The 18,984-nt window shown below is 41.5% G+C and overlaps 3 protein-coding genes across 12 annotated transcripts; 1 reads left to right on the forward strand and 2 right to left on the reverse strand.

The window, feature by feature from the left end:
• Positions 1–984: 984 nt before the first annotated feature.
• On the reverse strand, positions 985–7,518 carry LOC111858102 (leukotriene B4 receptor 1-like). 2 transcript variants are annotated; one of them, XM_023839530.2, is made up of 4 exons: positions 6,465–7,518; positions 4,077–4,598; positions 2,882–3,158; positions 985–1,618 (listed from the first exon to the last, which is right to left on the reverse strand). In XM_023839530.2, exons 2-4 carry the CDS (start codon positions 4,538–4,540, stop codon positions 1,220–1,222), a joined length of 1,140 nt encoding a protein of 379 aa, XP_023695298.1. In that variant the 5' UTR covers positions 4,541–4,598; positions 6,465–7,518; the 3' UTR covers positions 985–1,219. The 2 variants fall into 2 exon arrangements, with proteins under 2 accessions (XP_023695298.1, XP_023695299.1); XM_023839531.2 differs by lacking the exon at positions 6,465–7,518 and having other exon boundaries at positions 4,077–6,453.
• LOC111858103 (leukotriene B4 receptor 1-like) lies at positions 1,603–10,018 on the forward strand. 5 transcript variants are annotated; one of them, XM_023839532.2, is made up of 4 exons: positions 1,603–1,734; positions 7,466–7,527; positions 7,967–8,007; positions 8,797–10,018. In XM_023839532.2, exons 3-4 carry the CDS (start codon positions 7,996–7,998, stop codon positions 9,889–9,891), a joined length of 1,107 nt encoding a protein of 368 aa, XP_023695300.2. In that variant the 5' UTR covers positions 1,603–1,734; positions 7,466–7,527; positions 7,967–7,995; the 3' UTR covers positions 9,892–10,018. The 5 variants fall into 5 exon arrangements, with proteins under 5 accessions (XP_023695300.2, XP_023695302.2, XP_023695301.2 ...); XM_023839533.2 differs by lacking the exon at positions 1,603–1,734 and adding an exon at positions 4,271–4,391; XM_023839534.2 differs by lacking the exon at positions 7,967–8,007.
• A 247-nt stretch (positions 10,019–10,265) lies between these two features.
• On the reverse strand, positions 10,266–16,494 carry LOC111858100 (leukotriene B4 receptor 1-like). Of its 5 annotated transcripts, XM_023839520.2 has the most exons (8): positions 15,885–16,494; positions 15,543–15,640; positions 14,579–14,703; positions 14,371–14,443; positions 13,853–14,211; positions 11,971–12,171; positions 11,549–11,592; positions 10,266–11,339 (listed from the first exon to the last, which is right to left on the reverse strand). In XM_023839520.2, the coding sequence occupies exons 2-8, from the start codon at positions 15,580–15,582 to the stop codon at positions 11,075–11,077; spliced, it is 1,107 nt and encodes a 368-aa protein (XP_023695288.2). In that variant the 5' UTR covers positions 15,583–15,640; positions 15,885–16,494; the 3' UTR covers positions 10,266–11,074. The 5 variants fall into 5 exon arrangements, with proteins under 5 accessions (XP_023695288.2, XP_023695287.2, XP_023695286.2 ...); XM_023839519.2 differs by having other exon boundaries at positions 13,853–14,443; positions 15,543–15,610; positions 15,885–16,482; XM_023839518.2 differs by having other exon boundaries at positions 13,853–14,443; positions 15,885–16,481.
• Positions 16,495–18,984: the final 2,490 nt, after the last annotated feature.

Genomic DNA, 18,984 nt, shown 5'->3' on the forward strand with positions numbered 1-18,984 from the left:
TCTTGGCAGGACCCGTTACCTTTCCAGCATCCTTCTAGTGCAAACACTGTATGTTCCCTTTAATTAACAGTATCTTTCTTTTCCCCTGTATCAAACGTCTGATCAAAAGCAGCTCTAATACGATAACCACGCTCCTTGCTGTTCTGGGAAATGTACAGACACTACTCTGCTTACGAATGAGATACATTCCGAACGGCGGTTCGTAACTTGAAATGTCCGCAAGTCGTTATTCAACATCATTTTAAGGGTATACGAAAGTACTAAGAACTAGGATGCTGGGAGTACGCACACTACGCTGCTGCGCGACGGGAGTAGAGGCCAGGAGTCGTACTAGGCGGAATTGGCACGCAGAAAAAAAAAAAAACTGATGTTGCAGACAGGAAACGGGAGCCCAATGATCACAATTTGGACTTACAGTCCTCTTCGTTTGTATGTCTGAAAGTTTGTAAGTTGAAAGTTTGTAAGTAGAAGAGCATCTGTATGTCAAAATAGATGTAATGAATGTATTTTACTGTCGGGAAGCAGACCATTAAAGCAAGGGGTAATCTTCATCTAACCAATAAAAAGACAGATAACTGAAGTACGTTCATTTAGTTCTATTTTTTAATTTGCAAAAAGCAGATATTTCTTATTATAGAAGCTTGAACAGTCAACTTCAGAATTAGTAGCAACGCTATCTAGCACGAGTTTGTCCCCCCTGAATGCAGGGAAGGAATGCCATGTTCTCATTTGACCAGCGACATCTGCTGGCCAAATGGGAACATGACAGGACTGGCAGAGGTAGATCCTAACAGTACCCCCCCACCCCCGACCACCACTACCACCACCCCCCAACGCCTGCACTCCAGGCATGGGAGGTAAAAGATAAAAACAGGATTCTGTATGTCACATGGCTCTGTTTTAAAGGTGACCCAGGTTTTTCCCGAAAAACTAAACTAAATGTAATTTAGGTCACAAAAACTGTACTCACACAAAGTTTTGATATATTTTAAGTACATATTTTAATGAAAATTAAATGTTGGAAAAATTCCATATAAAAATACACTGACATATACAAAAATACATTTCCTGTATTGCTAATTTCACAGAATTCTAAGAAGCGGTATTCTTTTTCTGTTTTTTAAACGCTGTACCACAAATAAATACTTTTCTGCAATAAAGATAAACTTTGTCATATGAGTTGCATGAATGTTTACATTAAAACAAGGACAAAAAAATCTTAGATCTGATCCATCGTGGTCATTGTCTTCAGCCCCACCTTCTCGTCTGTCTCCGCCTTCAGGCGAGGGTCGGTTCGTACACCAGGCTCCGCCCACTCGTCCCGTCCAGTCTTAAAACCAAATCGGAGAGACAGCTTGCGCAAGGCAGTGATCTCAGCGGAGGATCCACTGCGGCTGGAGCGTGTGCTACGGCTGAAGGAGCCACTCCCCTCTGAGTTGGTGCCTTCGAACAGTTTGGCCATGAAACCTAGTCCTGCATTACGGATGTATGAGCTGCCAGCAAAGACATAGAGGATGGGGTTCACACTGCTGCTGAGAAAGGCAAAGGCTGTGACATTGGGCCGGGCTGCCGCTGCAAAACTCTTTATGGAGGATAAATTCTGTAGTTTTCCTGCCACCTGGAGAGGGAGGGAATGGGGGAAGACATTGGGAGGCAAAAAAGGGAGGAGAGCAGAGAAAGTTTTTGTGAGGAAATGAAAGAAGGGGAGAAGCAGGATGAAGAAAGAGGACATAGGTAATATTGTGCCTGTTTAATAATAATGAGATGTCATCTTTTATGTACAAAACTGTAAACATATATGTGTGCACATACATATGTGTGTGTGTGTGCACATGTGTGTGTGTGTGTGTGTGTGTGTGTGTACATATATTTATTTTTTAACAGTCATAGAAACCAGTGGTGGTTCTAGACTAACTGGGGGGGCCAAACTGGGGCCAGTTGTACTGTAACGTTGCTTTTCACCATATTGTCCCCGCATATGATAGAACCTTGGAACTCGAACACCCTTTAACTCGACCAACTCTGATGTCGAATAGGTCTGTTGAATCTTCGGACTGGAATGTCCTGCTAAAACTTGTGTGATAGAGACGCGTTCAACTCTACCAATTCGGATCTTTGTGAAAAATCTAGCCACAATTCATTTGAAAACTCGGAATATGATAAAACACACAGACCTGCTAAAACTTGTATGGATCAGGTTGCGTCTCCCCTTCCAAACAATAACATCCCTCCTCCACTCCACCTGCTACTTCCAGTAAGCCATCAGCTCATCTCAATACAGGCAAAGTGCTCATAAATTGTCATTAATTTCATGTTTATTGCTTTTGTATGTGTGCTTTTTCATGAGTGCATTAGTTTTATATTGATTGTTAATTCTTTTTATCATTAGTTAGGTAGGTAGAATTCATAAACAAGACATCAGAGTGAGCTACATAATTGTAAAAACTATAAAATGTGACTGCAAAGCATTGCACAAATAACTTGTCGATTTTCAAAACATTCCTTTGTTTCATAATGCTGGCAATCTACTGTAAGAAATACTTGGAGGACATGCATCTGGCCCCGCTAACAGAACAACTGGTCCCAGTCTGCCTCCCCCCAGGTGAAATGGTCTAGAACCGCACTGGCATCATCTGGCAAGCTCAAAAAATATTGCTGTTTAATTCTTCTTGGCCAATTTGCAAATAACCAAAACCAAATGTGAAATGTACAGTAACCCTTTGAAATTCATACATCTATTTGATTCAATTTCTGACAAAACAGTAGGCAGCCTAGTCAAGATTATGAATAAGACAGCATACCTATTCAGTACTGAGAGGGAATCGTGTATTTGTAAGATCATGAAGTGACTGAGTATCCGAATGATAAGGTGGTCGCGTACCTGTAGGATATTGACGAGGTGATATGGAGCCCAAAAGAGTGCAAAGGCACTTATGATGATGAGGATGAGGCGGCTTCCTCGGCCCTTGCGCTGGAACATGGCACTGCGCAGGCGGTAGATGATGGAGGCGTAACACCCCACGATGAGGCAGAATGGTAGCAGGAAGCCAAGCAGTGTCTCCCACAGGTACTGGAAGACCTCATGATTCACGCTTCCCCAGTGGTACGGCATGCATATGTACATGGAGATATTTTTCTTCATAAATGGCTGGAGGTTACTGTAATCAGAATGAAGAGGTATAACCATCAGAATAGAGAGAATATAAGATTTTTCAAGCATATCATCTGCTCTCCTTTTCCCTCTTTGTACAATGTAGTACATTGTTTCCCAACCCAACTTGAGAGACTTTTCAAGCATAGCATCTGCTTTCTTTTCTGTTCATTTAGTGAAGCTCTAAGCTTCAACCAGGTCATCGACATTCCAGTCCTATGATACATTGTTTCCCCACTCGGTCCTCTGGGTCCCCCAGCCAGCCCTCATTTTTGCTCCCCCCCAGCTCCCTGCTAGACTGTCCACATTATTGCTGGTGGTTTGGGAAACCCTGATGTAGTGTATATACTCCATTCTCCTTTAAGGACTCAGCATATAGCCATAAACATGGATTCTTCCCCTACAATTGCTGAAGGACTACTACAGTGCTACTTATCAGTTATTTAACTAAAGAATCTAAAATGGTATATTCATATAATATTTGGGATTTGCATATCACCTTCAGGGATAATAGGAATAATGAAGTTTCCATACCATAAATCTAAATATCAAATTGGTTTAAACCTCTTCCCTTTGGTCATGCTATTGGTCACACGTAGGTTAAAATGGGAAGTGAATGTCAACGAGCCTTATTGCCTCTAGGTTAAGAAGCATTCTGCTTGGAATCTTCTGATTATTTTGACCAGGGGTGGCCAATATTATCCACTGTGTATGCAGCTTTTTGGGATAACCTTTAAGTCAGCTGTTCAAGCCCAGGTGTGAGAATCCTTCAGCCAATTAGTCCTCTACTTAGTAATCTAATTAGGAAGTTGCAGCGAAAACAGCCCTTTCTGGATATGATTGGCCACCCCTGATTTAGACATTTCTCACTCCACATTTAGTCTTCCAGAAGTATCACCCCCCCACCCCCGGTACATTCACATACCTACGGTAGAAGGGCATAGGCAAGGCGAAGAGGAAGGCCAAGGTCCACAATCCCAGGAGAACAGCCCAGAGTGTGCGCTTGGTGCGCAGCCGCTGAGAGAGGAAAGGTCGCATCACAGCCAGCCAGCGATCCAGACTCATCAGGCAGATCAGGTAGATGGAGGCGTACATGTTGACACAGCACAGGTAGTGCACAGTCTTGCACAGCCCTCCCCCGAACAGCCAGCCGCGCCCCGCAGCCAGAAAGTGGAGAAAGAACGGTGCACTGAGCAGCACCAGGGCGTCAGCCACTGCCAGGTTGAGCACCAGCAGGCAGGTAAGTGAGCGGCGTGCCACACGGAATACAATTGTCCAGACCACAAACAAGTTCCCAGGGACGCCCACGACAAAGGCTAGTGACAGCAACCAGATCCCAACTTGATGGCTCACAGGCAGCGAGGAGCTGGATGTAGTCACATTAGTCATCTTAGCTGTGGAAGTTCAGATGGTTATCTCTCTGCCGCACTGGAGGTTTTCTTTGGGTCTAGTAGTGAGAGAGATGATACAGGAAATACTAAATGAGTTTGACAACAAGCCGAATTCTCAGTAAAAGGCATGCAAAGGAGAACTAACCAACTACATTGTCACATGGAACAGTGTGAAAAAAAAATGAAAAAAAGAAGAGTAAACAACCAAAATGTATCATTAGTACAATATGTGCGATTGCAAAGACTTTCAAATCCTTGCAGGTTATTGCGTAGTAATCTTGTGCTGGCACTGTATGTATGGTGTGCTCATGTGCTTGGACTGACACACACACTGTTGCAAAATCTTTCAGAGATTACACATTGTTTTGCAATTCATATAATTTTTTCTAGAACTGGCGTTATACATTCAACTCTGCAATATTATAGTAGTAAAATCACAACATTGCATATATTTCTGTCTTGAAGCTATAATATACTGTTATTTTTCCTGGTGATTAAAAGAGAGCAAAAAACTCTTCTGGCTGAAAGCATGAGACAAAATATTTGAATCTAAACTACTGTTCTTAGCTGTATGTGTACTGAACCATTTGTATAATGAACCACTGTTTTTTCTAACATCATGGAAATACAGAGCATGATATGTGTTTGTAGAAATCTTGTTATCAATGCAGATTTGTTATATTCACAATTTTCTTTACTGTTTAACTTCTACCTTGTAGTTAAACTTCTTCCAGAATCACACATGATTTTGGAATTATTCAAAGGCCAGAAAAAACAAATGAAAATAAGAACTGAAAGAGTAGGTGTCATTGTGGTGAGAAAGAGCTTAAAGTACTGTATGCTGTAGCCAATTTGCAGAGTCATCAAAACTGCAACAGCTTGTGAGCTTCAACAGCACATGCACTCCACTTGTCAGCACCGGCCCATGTGGACTTACATGGACATGCAGAACTGGGTGACTCTACACAGCCCTGATATTATTCTTCTGTTTGCTACTTTAATTGAGGTTAAAACCCACATGTGGAGTAAGCAGAAGTAAGTCAAGAAAACTAAAAAAATATCTTTCATCTCAGGGCAAGGTTCAGTTTGTGGTCATTGCAAGTTGTCATCTTAAAATAAATATTTAGTTTGTATGGTTTCATGCAACAAGAATATGCAGAAATTTGCATTTACATGAAATTAAAAATAATTTAAATTCGTAAAAAATAAATGTACCTCATAGATATTAATCTACCTCTGCTTCCTGTTTCTGTCTGATAAACACATAAATGTGTGAAATATGAGTGCTGGTTGCTGAGCACAGGGCATAAATGCACTTTGATTCGAAAATATGGGTAAACGGATGATCTGTATTATTATGTATTAATATCAGTTACATGATCTGTATTATTATTATGTATTAATGTCAGTGTGATTTATAACCTAAGAACTCCTTCAGAAAGCAGAATATTGGGAATTGCATGATAATCAGTGTCCTTTCCAAACTGAAATGTAGATTTAACTTGTTGCCATCATGGTGCAAAAGGCACAAGAGAAGTGCTGGCCTTTGTTAGGCCTGTATTAAGAACTGACTCTAGGCTCCCACTCTGTTTAGATAATTTTCTCCAGACATTGATGAAGGTATCTCACAAAGGAAAACAAAACATTTATCATGCACAAGAACAGTATTAATTAACTGAATCTTGGTGCTGGTGACAGAATTGTGCTGAACATTGCCGGCAATGTCACGACTGAACATACACTGCTGTCTATTAACCTCAGCCAGTTACAGGACACTAATATCACACCCTATACTATAGAATGTTGCAAAACTCTGCTGCCGAATGCTAAGTGTAGCAGCAATATTTGGACACTGCTAGGTGCAGTTAGCGCAGTCAACTAGATGTTCAGGCAGAATACGTGGACATCTTTTTGGAACCTACCTGTCTTAGCCAGTTGTCTGGAAAGATGTTCTCAGTATTCTGCTGTCTTCCTGCTCACCATTATGAGTCCGTGGGTTCCTCTGATGGCTTAACATGCAACCCAGTGTGCTGCCCCCCCCCTCTCTGCCTCTTCCTGTCTCATTGCTGAGAGGAAGCTGAGGTTACCACAGTCAGGAAACAGGGGTGGCCACAGTCAAATATGTAGCAACCTTCCCTTTGAATCACACACACACACACACACACACTGAAATCCAACCATCCATCCACTTCTCCATGCACCCGTTTTTGATGACTGCATGTTCATTGACCTCAGAGCCCATAGAAGTTAGAAACAAAAAAATGAATTGGTGCTTGTACCCCTATGCATATTTCTGTAATTGTCTTTAGCTTTCATTAACTGATCTGCTGGAGTCATTAGTAATCTGCTTGTCTCCAATTATATATTATACATATTTGTCTTTAGATGGTTATCATTGTTATTGTCTATAATCACAGCTGTCCTGTCAACAGCTATCTGTTACCACAGTTATAACTCTCTGTAACAGTATGCAGTTGTTTATAGCTTTCTAATGCACCAAATAGCCGCAGTTGTTGACATTTTGCAATATGTGATCACAGACACCATGTTTTAAGATATTTCTTATTTGAATATATATTTTTATTTAAATCCCATGTGTGAAGCACCTTGCGCTGTATTTCATGTACGAAAAGAGCGATATAAATAGATTCTTCTTCTTATTATTATTATTATTGTTGTTGTTGTTATCTTTATTATATATATTGAGCTCTTTCCAGAACACCAATTCAGATATCATTTGATCAATGCCTTTTGAGTTTTGTTGTGGCAAGCTGTGCTTGATGAACATTTCATGGGTGAAACCCTGAGTTCCGCTTGCTCAGCGGATATGGTTTCATCATCCCCACTGTCATCTTTGCAATGCACACACTGCCAATACAGCAAGAGCCAGCTGGATTTATTTGATTGCCCTTCCCGTTTCCAGCAACAGAACAGATGTTCCGATGACGAAGGATGTGAGGCATCTACCGAGACTGACGTTTGCCTGTGAGTTTGTCCACACCGCTGCGTGCCGTCATTATCAGCAAAGGGGGAACAAATTAAATGAAGACTAAGAACCTCTGCAGCTGGTATCTCAGTCCAACAGTGGTTTCTCTTTATATGTATATATATATATATCTGGAAGGGAAAGAATTAACAGTAACAGTAGACTAGTCGATTATGCACTGTACAAAATGTGGCTGTTAACGCGGTAGGTGTGTGACTGTTGGAGAGACATATTTCAGCTACATTCTTGCAGGAGGGAGAAGTACTGTGCTGTCACAGGAAGAGCCCTTCTCAATTACACTGTATTATCTTATGATTTAAATATCACAGCGGGTGCAAACTACAGATGGTCAGAAGATAGCTGTATTAATTAGCTGTAGTACATGAAGCGCTTGCTAAATTAAGTTACCGTTTGTACATTCTTTCAAATCTTTTACAGTAAAGGGGTGACAGCGAAGCTGTAGAAGAATGACAGAAAATGTGAGTAATATTCAATTCTAGATGGAACCGACAACGGGTTGGTAAAGGCAAGGAGAGCTCGGTGCGCAACATTTTGTTACCTCACGGGAGTTTGCGCATACAGGAAGGTTTACTGGAAGGAAGCAAGAGTAGCTCAATAGGGAGACTGAGGTTATGCAGGGAAAGTATGTAATACAGAGAGATTTACCAGGCATGGGGACTGGATGATTTGATTAGCACTACTGGGATGCGAACAAGCTGAGCGATTGACTGTTTTGCTTGCTCATCATAACTGAACCAAACCGGAACTGCCTTAAAACCATTTCTCCTGGTGTCATTTCCTCACAAACGGAGCCTTTTTATGCTTAACGGTTTGTCACAGAGGAGCAGAGAGTCTTGGACCTCAGCCCATCCCTAAACCAGCCATACCCTCCCCATGTCTCAGAAACGGTAAACAGGAGGCATAACAAAAAGTAAAATCGGTCCATGTAAAACTGAAGGAAGGTATGTGGAGCTGCTTTTTACTGTAGAACCAGTTCTTCTTGATTTACTCAGAAATTGTTAGGAAACTCCTGTCTCTGTTTTGTCGATGCATGTTTCACTGGGAAATATTAATTAACTTGTTGTACATTCTCCCTTAAAATAACTACTTGTTATTTTTGTGAGGGAGATAATGACTGGCTTGTGGTTTGTATTCTTCTTTCACAGCACTCAGAACAGGAAATAAATAACAGCCCATAAAGTAAAACGAATAACATTAGAGTGAAAAGAATTTGCCATTTTAATTCTGCTTTCTCCTTTCTGTTATAGAATCCAGATGACACAATGATTGGATTAACTCCCTCTACACCTACTTTCTCTTTTGGCCCAGTTTCAAACTCAACTTCTTCGTCAGGCCGTCCATCTCCAGCTGTTGGTATTACCCTGCTGGTGGTTGCCTTGGTAGTGGGTCTACCTGGGAACCTGTTTGTGGTTTGGACTGTCTTGTTTCGCCTGCGCCGGCGATCCATCACCGCCTTGATAATCCTTCAGCTGGCCGCGGCTGACTGCCTGGTGCTGCTGACTGCGCCCTTCTTTCTGCGGCAGCTGTCGGCCGGTGGGGTTTGGGAATTCGGGGACACTGCCTGCCGTATGCTACACTATGGATGCGGCGTCAACATGTACGTCAGCGTCTACCTGATCACCCTGATGGCCGGTGACCGCCTTCTGGGCGTCTCCCGGCCCTTCGTGTCTCAGCGCGTCCGCACCAAGTCTCGCCTCAGGCCAGCAATCGGAGCTATCTGGACACTGGCCTTGGTGCTGTCCATTCCAGTGGCTGTGTACAAGCACGTGGATCCAAAGAGTTACTGTAAGCCTAATTACCCCAGTGCAGGACATGAGGTGTTCCACTACGGCCTGGAGCTGGTGGCGGCCTTCGTCTTGCCATTCATCATGCTGGCTCTCTGCTACTGCAGAATCTCCCGCACCCTGGAGGCCGCCCAGTTCCGCTGGCGCCGCCGCTCCCGCCGCAAGACTGGACGCCTCATTGTGCTCATCATGGCCAGCTTCATCCTACTCTGGGTGCCCTACCATCTGGTCAACCTGCTGCAGACAAGCGCAATCCTGGCCGGCGAGAAAGGGGTGAAGCTGCTAGATATATGCAAGACTATCCGGCCCATGGTCATCGCCCTGGCCTTCCTCAGTAGCTCCATAAATCCTCTGCTATACGCCTGCACCGGCTCTACCTTGTCTGGTACCTCGGGACTCGGTTGCATCGCCCGCTTGTTGGAGGGAACTTCCTCAGAAACTCAAAGCAGGAGGGGGGACAGTCAAGGGGACAGGGTGGGGAATGCTGGCGAACAGAATGGGGAATCTCTGAGAATGGGGCACAATTCAGGAAAGGAGAAAAACGATCAAAAGGAGTAAGTCACTGAAGAACTGAGCACTGGGTTGGTTCTACTGGAATATGCAACAACACCGTTGAGAAACTAAAAAAAAAAAAGTAACATATGAAGACTGTAATGCTTGAATGCAGCAGCAGAAATAACTGGAACCTATCAACACACATGCGCTGAAAAATGAACAAAAAGTCAACAAACCCAAAGAGCCGCGCAGGAACTGTCATATATTTATCTACATATAACCATTCGGTCATAGTATCCAAGTCTGTGTGTAAAAATATTCTTGCTTTTCTCATGCTTGTGCCATTTAATCATGACATTCTTCTTCTCATAAGCAAACAATAAGCATTCTTCTCTTGTTTACTCAATTTCACTTAAAAGATCAAACAGTATCAAACATTTAAGATGTTATGATTTTAATATGTATATATTTTGTTATTTGACAAAATTCAGCTTTTACATTAATTTTCACGTTTATTTTAGAATAAAAAAATATATTATTCCATCACGCACATAATTGTATTTCTGTGTTTTCTGGGTCTTGCCACTGACTGATTTTGATATAAGTAATGATTCCTTGACCTTTTCCAATAAAACTCAAAAATGTATTAAATAACTAGAATTTTAACCCTTAACCATTTGGCTTCCACTGGGTTAAACTTGGCAGTTTCTGACCTTGCACACTAGGCTTTTAATCTCTATTTCTCAAATCACCTCCAATGGATAATTCATCGTCTCAAAATGGTCGTTTTCCTTCGAGCCCCGCAACTTGCTAGTACTGACTTTGCTTGGCGTATCTGTGGCTAATATGGACAAGCCAGCTTTCTGGCCAAATCTCATAGTAAGTCCTGTTCCTGTGTGCAGTCCTTTATTGAGCATCTTACAGTCCCTGATTAGCACTAATATTCTTTCTGTTTAGGTAAACAAGCCTCCTGATAATCTGTTCCACTTTGAGCTATGGAATCTACAATGTACTGTATCAGGCTGTGGTGAAAAATAGGTGCGAATCATCCACATGTTATATAAAAGAACCAAGATTCAATTTAGTGTTGCAACAAATGTATCAGACCAGACTGCAGTTAGCCCTGCGTTGTGCTGAGTAGGTCACAAAAAATAGAGCGATAAATGAAAACTGATAAGGGGCTATGGAAAAAAACAATCTTTTAAGAAACTGTCAAGTATCATCGCAGTGGCATTTCTGCTATTGCTTAAGCGTCACATTTGTATTGACCAAAGCACTCTACCTCCTTGAGACTTTGCCCGTCTCTCCCCTGTTCCTGAGTATCCTGGCTGATTTTCCGGCCTCCCTTGATGCTCGAATCAGTGCTCTCAAACAGCCGCACCATGAAAGCTAAGCCTGCCTTCTGGATGTAAGCCTTCCCGGCAATGAGGTAGAGCACGGGGTTGACACAGCTGCTGATGAAGGCCAGGGCGGACGTGACTGTGCGGCTTGACTGCCAAATGTCATCCAACCTGTATTTGTAATTAGAATCCTAATTAGCATCATTATTATACTTATAATTATGCCTATAGTTACAACAAAGGTCTTCAAAGTAGAGTACACCTCCTGCTGGAAAGATATATACCTTTCATGTATTTGAATAGCATCCACTAGTCCTCATTTAAAACTTTATTCAAGCATTAATAATAACGTGCATAAAAAATGTGCAAAAATGCCATACCGGGCTTTTAGGGGGGAAGAAACGGGACAGAGCACGGCTGCTATCTGCAAGAAAACAACTGGTCAGTGCAATAGTGGAACGCTGGATCTGAGTAGCTATACTGAGAAACACACAGTGCACATAATGTACTGAAATTCTTAAAATGGGCAAAGCATGTTCCAGGCATTATTAATGGTAATTAAAGATAAGAAAACCAATACTTTAGCTAAATAGCACTAAAAACGGTAATGGGAAGCATTTGATGTTTTTATTTTACTTAGCTTAGTTTTGGAAGCAATGTTTATAGTTTTCGTTTAGTTGTACTTTTTAATGTCATTTTCATATTTTTGTTCATGTTAATGTTTTCTTATAGTTTCAGTTTTCGTTAATTTTAATGAGAATAACCCTGGCACATAAACAGAGACTTCCGAACACGTGAGTACCTGCACCACGTTGATGATGTGATATGGGAGCCAGAAGATTGCAAAAATCACCACAATTGCCAAGATTAGCCTCTCACTGCGTATCTTGCGGCGGAATCTAGTTTGCCGTATTCGCCGCAGAATACACACGTAGCTGGTCACGATCACCCCATAGGGCAGGAGAAATCCTAGCAGTGTCTCTAAGGTGTAGTGAAAAATAACCTGCAAAGAGGAAGCATCAGGGTGGGAAGTGCTTAATACAATCATGACCTGTAGGAAGGCAAGAGAAATGTGTGGAGTGTAAGTCACGGTAAAGGAATCAAAAATGAGACAAGATGATGATGAGACGACCATACAGACAATGAGAGGATCACATAGACAATGAGAGGATCACATAGACAATGAGAGGATCACATAGACAATGAGAGGATCACATAGACAATGAAAGGATCACATAGACAATTAGAGGATCACATACACAATGAGAGGATCACATAGAAAATGAGAGGATCACATAGACAATGAGAGGATCACATAGACAATTAGAGGATCACATACACAATGAGAGGATCACATAGACAATGAGAGGATCACATAGACAATGAGAGGATCACATTGACAATGAGAGGATCACATAGATAATTAGAGGATCACATAGACAATGAGAGGATCACATATACAATAAGAGGATCGCATAGACCAGTGGCCCCCGGGCCGCGGACCGGTACCGGGCCATGGGTCATGTGGTACCTGCCCGCGGGCTGCACAAAAAAAATAAAAAACCGCTAAAAATAGTCCCACAAGCTAGTAAGATGTATAAAAAACAAATGTCTCTTGATCGTTTCTTTGGAAAGGGGGAAAGACCCAGTGAGGAGACAGAAGAGGAGCCTACTACGTCTAAGAGGAAAGCTAATTTTAACAGACAGTACCAGGAGTCCTATTTAAAATTTGGATTTATTGCAACCGGCGATTCCCATGCACCAAGGCCGCTCTGCGTAATATGTGGCAATTGGCTTTCAAATGAGGTGTCGTTGTCTCCCATCAGCCCTAGATGGGAGAGGCTCGCTGCAGAGAAACAGGCCCAAGGCTCTCACTGATTCAGCGTTGCGGTGAAGTCGTATTTTTTTATGCACTTTGTATTTGTTTTTGTGGTAAATCTTGAATTATTTTAACAAGATGTTCAAAGTTTACCATGGTGACCAGAGAGCATTATCGTGCTGAGTGGATGTTACCCGTGTTATGTTGTTGGCTCGATGTTATGAGGATGCTGTTAATAAAGCTGCAAATACAGATTAAATTTACATTTATTATTATATTTTAAAGATACCCCATTATTATATTTTAAAAAATCCCCATTTTTATACGTATCACTTATTCGTATAAATACGTATATGTATATTTATCTGCCACTCCTTAAAGGCCAGGCCGTGAAAATAGTTTCTGATATTAAACTGGTCCGTGACGAAATAAAGGTTGGGGACCACTGGCATAGACAATGAGAGGATCGCATAGACGATGAGAGGAGGATCACATAGACAATGAGAGGATCACATAGACAATGAGAGGATCACATAGACAATGAGAGGATCACATAGATAATTAGAGGATCACATAGACAATGAGAGGAGGATCACATAGACAATGAGAGGATCACATACTGTAGACAATCAGAGGATCACATAGATAATTAGAGGATCACATAGACAATTAGAGGATCACATAGACAATGAGAGGATCACATAGATAATTAGAGGATCACATAGACAATGAGAGGATCACATACTGTAGACAATGAGAGGATCACATAGATAATTAAAGGATCACATAGACAATGAGAGGATCACATAGTCACTGCATGTGGAGGATTATTTATAATGTCCCACCACTAACCCATGTCACTCACATGCTGCGGAAGGGTGTGATTGGTGGTGCAAACTGTACGTCGAGTTCCATTTTCTTCAGTCTCACTGTTCTGTCGGAATATCAAGACAGGGGAAGACAAGACCAGCACCAGCATCCAGAGTCCAGCTAAAACCCACAGTACAGTCCTCCAGCCCGTGACAGCGCGCAGACGCTGGGGCCACATGACCGCCACCAGTCGGTACAGGCTCATGAGTGAGATTAGGAGGATGGAAGCGTACATGTTGGTGCTGCACAGGTAGAATAGCCCCTTGCACATAATGTTGCCAAACTCCCACGAACGCTTAGCCAGGTAGACTGCAAAGAACGGTGTGAGCGCCATCAGGAAGCCATCAGCACAGGCTAGGTGTAGAAAGAGAAGGGTGGGAACAGATTGTTTCTGGCTACGTGCAAGGATGCTCCATATAATGAACAGGTTTCCAGGGCAGCCGAGGAGAAAGGCCAGAACCAGGATGAGGGCCCCCAAAGCAGTGGGCACATTGCCCAGTATGTTCTGCCCACCTGTGGCATTGTGGATGGAGGAAGAGAGTAAGGAAGAGGAGAAGGCAACGTCGTTCTGTGCCATTGATGTTCTCTAAGAGAAAGAGAGAGAGATGTATGATGACAATGCTAGTAAATTATAAAAATGATCTCTACTACATTATTGAAAAAAATAGGTGTTGATTCGATTATTCAATACAAGTAACAATTAAAAAACCAGATGACGTACATCACAGCAACCCAGGGAGTGTAAGGCCTTCGTCTTTAAATTACCCTGAAGTCTAACTTCCTTCAGCGACCCAGATAAGCTTCGATGTATAGTACTATGATGTAACTTGTTGAGGTGAGAGAGGTCTTGGAGAAAGTGAGTCAACAGATGCACAGATTTCAAAACAAACAGTAAACAAACTGAAAAGATGGCCACAAATACAAAATACAAAAAATACAAAAGAGTATTTAAACGAAACAGAAAAATAAACAGTGAGATCTATTTTCTATATGTAACTGAACAGCAAATACCATCTGTTAGTGGATTTGCAAATTGTTGTGCTGTTTGGTAAAAGAGTGTTTTACATTATTGTATTTGGTCATGTATTTGATCCGTGTATTAGATCATTGTATTTGTTATCGCTTTGCGTAAGATGGTTGAACGTACATCCTAGTCAATACATCAATCAATACATGCAAAGGCACATATTCTTACAGAAAAAGACATACATATACCTGCACTCATTTGAATTCCTGTCTTTGTCTTAGTGGGGATATCATTCTAATGTGCTAAATCACACCACATTCCCAATCACTGAATCAAGACTATCAACCCCCACAAATTCTTTTTAGTATCCTTGTTGCCACAATTTCTTGAAATACAAAAAATGAAGAGACCATAGCACAATTTTTCTTTTCAACTCATTTCTCAATTTATGGGTGTGCGTCTGTGAATAATTTATATTTGCAAACTGCAGCCTGGTTCTTCTCTGTTTTTCATTATTGAAGGGCTCTTTTCTTGCTTTATGGGAGTTCAGTCCTGCTTCTATGAGCCTGATACAAACTGTCCTAACAATGCATTTGCACTTCACACATGCACTTAATGCTTCCCATTCCTTTTGAAGGACTCTTCAATCGATTCATGACAAACTCTCGGATAAGTTAACGGTCATCTCTGGCATTAGGAAGTTACTACCGCCCTTTACCTGGCTGGTTTCTGTTTGATCTCTGTCTCACATGCTTCATCTCATTCTTGTGTACTGCTGTCTGGAACCTGAAAGCAACCTGTTGCTCAGCGTAGCTTCTGCCAGCAGAACCAGGATTAAACCAAGATTTAAAAATGCAGATTTGTTTAAAAATATAGAGTGGTCTCTTAATTTTTTTTGTATATCTCCACAAGATTAGAAACTCAAGCACATTCATGCATACATAATACATACATACATAATACATACATACACAAAAGCACACCAAAAACACCCCTCTTACTCATACTTTTCTGTTCTGGCCTACATAACTGCAATATTCCCAGCCATGAGTTCACTCACCTGTTACTTATTTGTCGATCAAGTACACAGAATATAAATGAGATTCTCGAGGACCTCAGGAACACTCACAGAGATACCTCCAGCTTGAAATGAAGACTACTATTTACTCCTGCTTTACTCCTTAATATCCTTCTTTTCAACTCTTCACGCCCACTCTTAAACAGATTACCAGGCAAGTTAGGGCTTGTGACGAACACGCCATCCTACATTTCCTCCTAAGTTGTTACACCTTAATTTACATTTAAGGGAAGGTTGTGTCTGTGTTCTTTTCACCACCCCTTTTTAAAGGAATAAGACTCACTATGGGACAGACCGTGTTGCCTATACACCTATCCTGGGATACAGATGCATAAAGTTTCTAAATAGTACTAAATCCGAAAAGAATGTCAGCACTCCACCCACACACACATCACTCCACATCAAGCACTTAAGCAGAAATGAATTTCGAGGGGATGGGGGGTCCCCCAGTAGATTTCACTGACCAGAGGGGTGAGGGGGTCTCCCTCAGTAATTTATGCTGCTCAGGGGGTGGTCCACTGGGTGGGTTTCTCCACTGGTAGATTTTACCAAATGGGAGGCAGAAGCAAATTTTGAAATCATATCATTATAATGACTGGATAAATATGCAAGCAGTAGAAAAACTTCAAGTGGGGTTCAAACCCATAATTTCACTATGTGGCTACGTGTTGACTACATCCTAACATCCAGAGAAACACCCTGGATCTACCCTAAGAACAGTAAATCCAGCTGGTCTTTCCACAAACTTCTCTTTCTCTGGCACACCTTTTTCAGCTAGATGGAGATGGGGATGGGGGTGGGGGGGGGGGGGTAGGGGAGGGAGTTGGTTCATTTCCAAGAGCTGGAAATTGACTCCTCTCTTTTCTCCATGTAGTAACCCTACATTTGTGTCCCATGGAGGTCCGTTGTGGCTCAGTGGGTGAAGCCTCTGTACATCTGATTGGAAGATCATTGGTTCAAACCCAGCCTCAGCATGTCTGTGGGTCCTTCAGCAAGGCCCTTAACCCCCAGCTCCCAGGGTGCTGCAAGAAGTGGCTGCCCTTCACTGCCAAGCTTACTGTCACTTAAGGAGAGCAAGATGGAGCAAGCAAAAAAGGAATTTAGCCACGGGGATCAATAAAGTATAATCAGCCTTATGATTATTGTTTAACTGCACGCTATCATAATTTTTTTCCACCAGACCTACTAGGAATTTTTATCAAAGAACTGGATCAAGGTTCTTGTTTTCCCTGCTAACCCTATCATTCATCCATTGATGTTGTGTCCATCAAGGTCTGATAGGATCCGAGGGGTGATGATAAAATCAGGAAGATCAGATATTATCTATCAGAATATGCAGCTCAAATCCTTGTCCAAGTTACTGTAACTCTTTACTGACAGGATTGCCATGTGCTGTAACGCCACTGCAGACAATTAAAAATGCTGCAGCACATCTGGTAACAATCAGCTGAAACTCCTTTATGTTAGACCTCTCAATGTCTCTTTTAACTGGCTTCTTATGGGCAGGGGCAGATTAATGAACAGGCCGTAGCCTAGAGCCCCAGAGTGATCAGGGGGCCCTAGTGCCCTTTTGGTTTTTTTTTTATTTTTATAATAATCCTTTATTGGTTGTTTATTTGTTGGCAAATTGGTGATTGGTTAAAACCAAATGGGGAGAACAATTCTAAATGTATCTCTCTTTTTCTGGTACGTGTATGCATAGTCTGTTTCCTACGGATAATGGATTTTATGAGCTGAATTTCTTCCATCAAAGCATGGAGGAAAACATTCTAATAGTAAGATCTTGTTTTATATTATTTTGGAATTTGTCCCTCTGTGTAAATTTATCTATGGTCTATGCTCTTTATGATACACATTGTGGATGCAGGTGACACGCACTGGATCGGAGTGTAATGTTTTAAGGTTACAGTTATTGAGATGTTTTTATTCAACCAGGTCTCTCTGGTTGCTCTTTCTGGTTGCTGCATATGACGGATGTGAAAGTGTAAGCTTGCCATTTTGTTGCTCTTCTGATGTGATTGCTTTGATTTGATAGTGTTACATTCTCTTCGACTTTATAAAAAAAAAAAATTGTCAGTTACTAATATTTAACAGTTTTGTAGTTAATTGTTGTATGGGGAGTGGAGGCAGAAGAGGGGTAGTGAAGTGAATGACAACTGTGATGGGAATCTGCAGTTAATTTTGCTGCAGGAGGTGAAAGATCAGGGTATGTAGACAGGAAACTTTAGTCAGGCACTTCCGTTGACCGTTTGCTTTAAGGCTTACTAGAAACTTTATTACATATGCAAAATCAGAAGTTCCTGTTGCCAAAAAAACAAACCGCAAAATAGAGTAAATGTATTCTGAGCTTTAACTAAGCCAATTTATAAATCCCTTCAAATGTTCACCAGTATGTTTACATGCACAACTAAGTCATTTACCCCATTTAATCAGACTATTGTCCTTGTCCCAGTATACATACATGCACAGGAGGGGAATCGATTTATTGACCAAAGTATGTCAGACTCCGCTACAATAGTATACATACATAATGAAGTGACACAAGCTTTAATTGCGATTTGGTAGGAAGATCAGATGCAACAAGATCAGGGTAGCATAACAAGAAATAAATTGGATACTGCTGACTAACAAAAGATCAAATATACACTAATTGGTCGTAGCAGTAAAACCACCTGCCTAATATTGTGTACTCATGTCACCGAAACAGTTTCAAACTGTTGAGGCATGGACATCTGAAGGTGCGTTGTGGTATCCAGCACCAAGACTAGAGATGGCGCGATTAAATTTTTTCTGGTCCAATACCGATATTGCAATACTGATACTGTTCCAATATTTTTTCCTCTTTATCAGTTACTTAGCATTAAATAAGATACTTTTATCAATACATTTCAATTAACATGGCACACTACACTCTATGGACAAAAGTATTGGAACATACCTCATACTCATACTCATTGAACTCAGGTGTTTCATTCAGACCCATTGCCTCGGATGTATAAAATCAAGCACCCAGCCATGCAGTCAGGTTCACAAACATACAATGGTTCGTATACCATATGGACAAAAGCATAATGGGTCATTC

The sequence above is a fragment of the Paramormyrops kingsleyae genome, chromosome 12 (genome assembly GCF_048594095.1).
Source record: "Paramormyrops kingsleyae isolate MSU_618 chromosome 12, PKINGS_0.4, whole genome shotgun sequence".
Taxonomy (NCBI): Eukaryota; Metazoa; Chordata; class Actinopteri; order Osteoglossiformes; family Mormyridae; genus Paramormyrops; species Paramormyrops kingsleyae.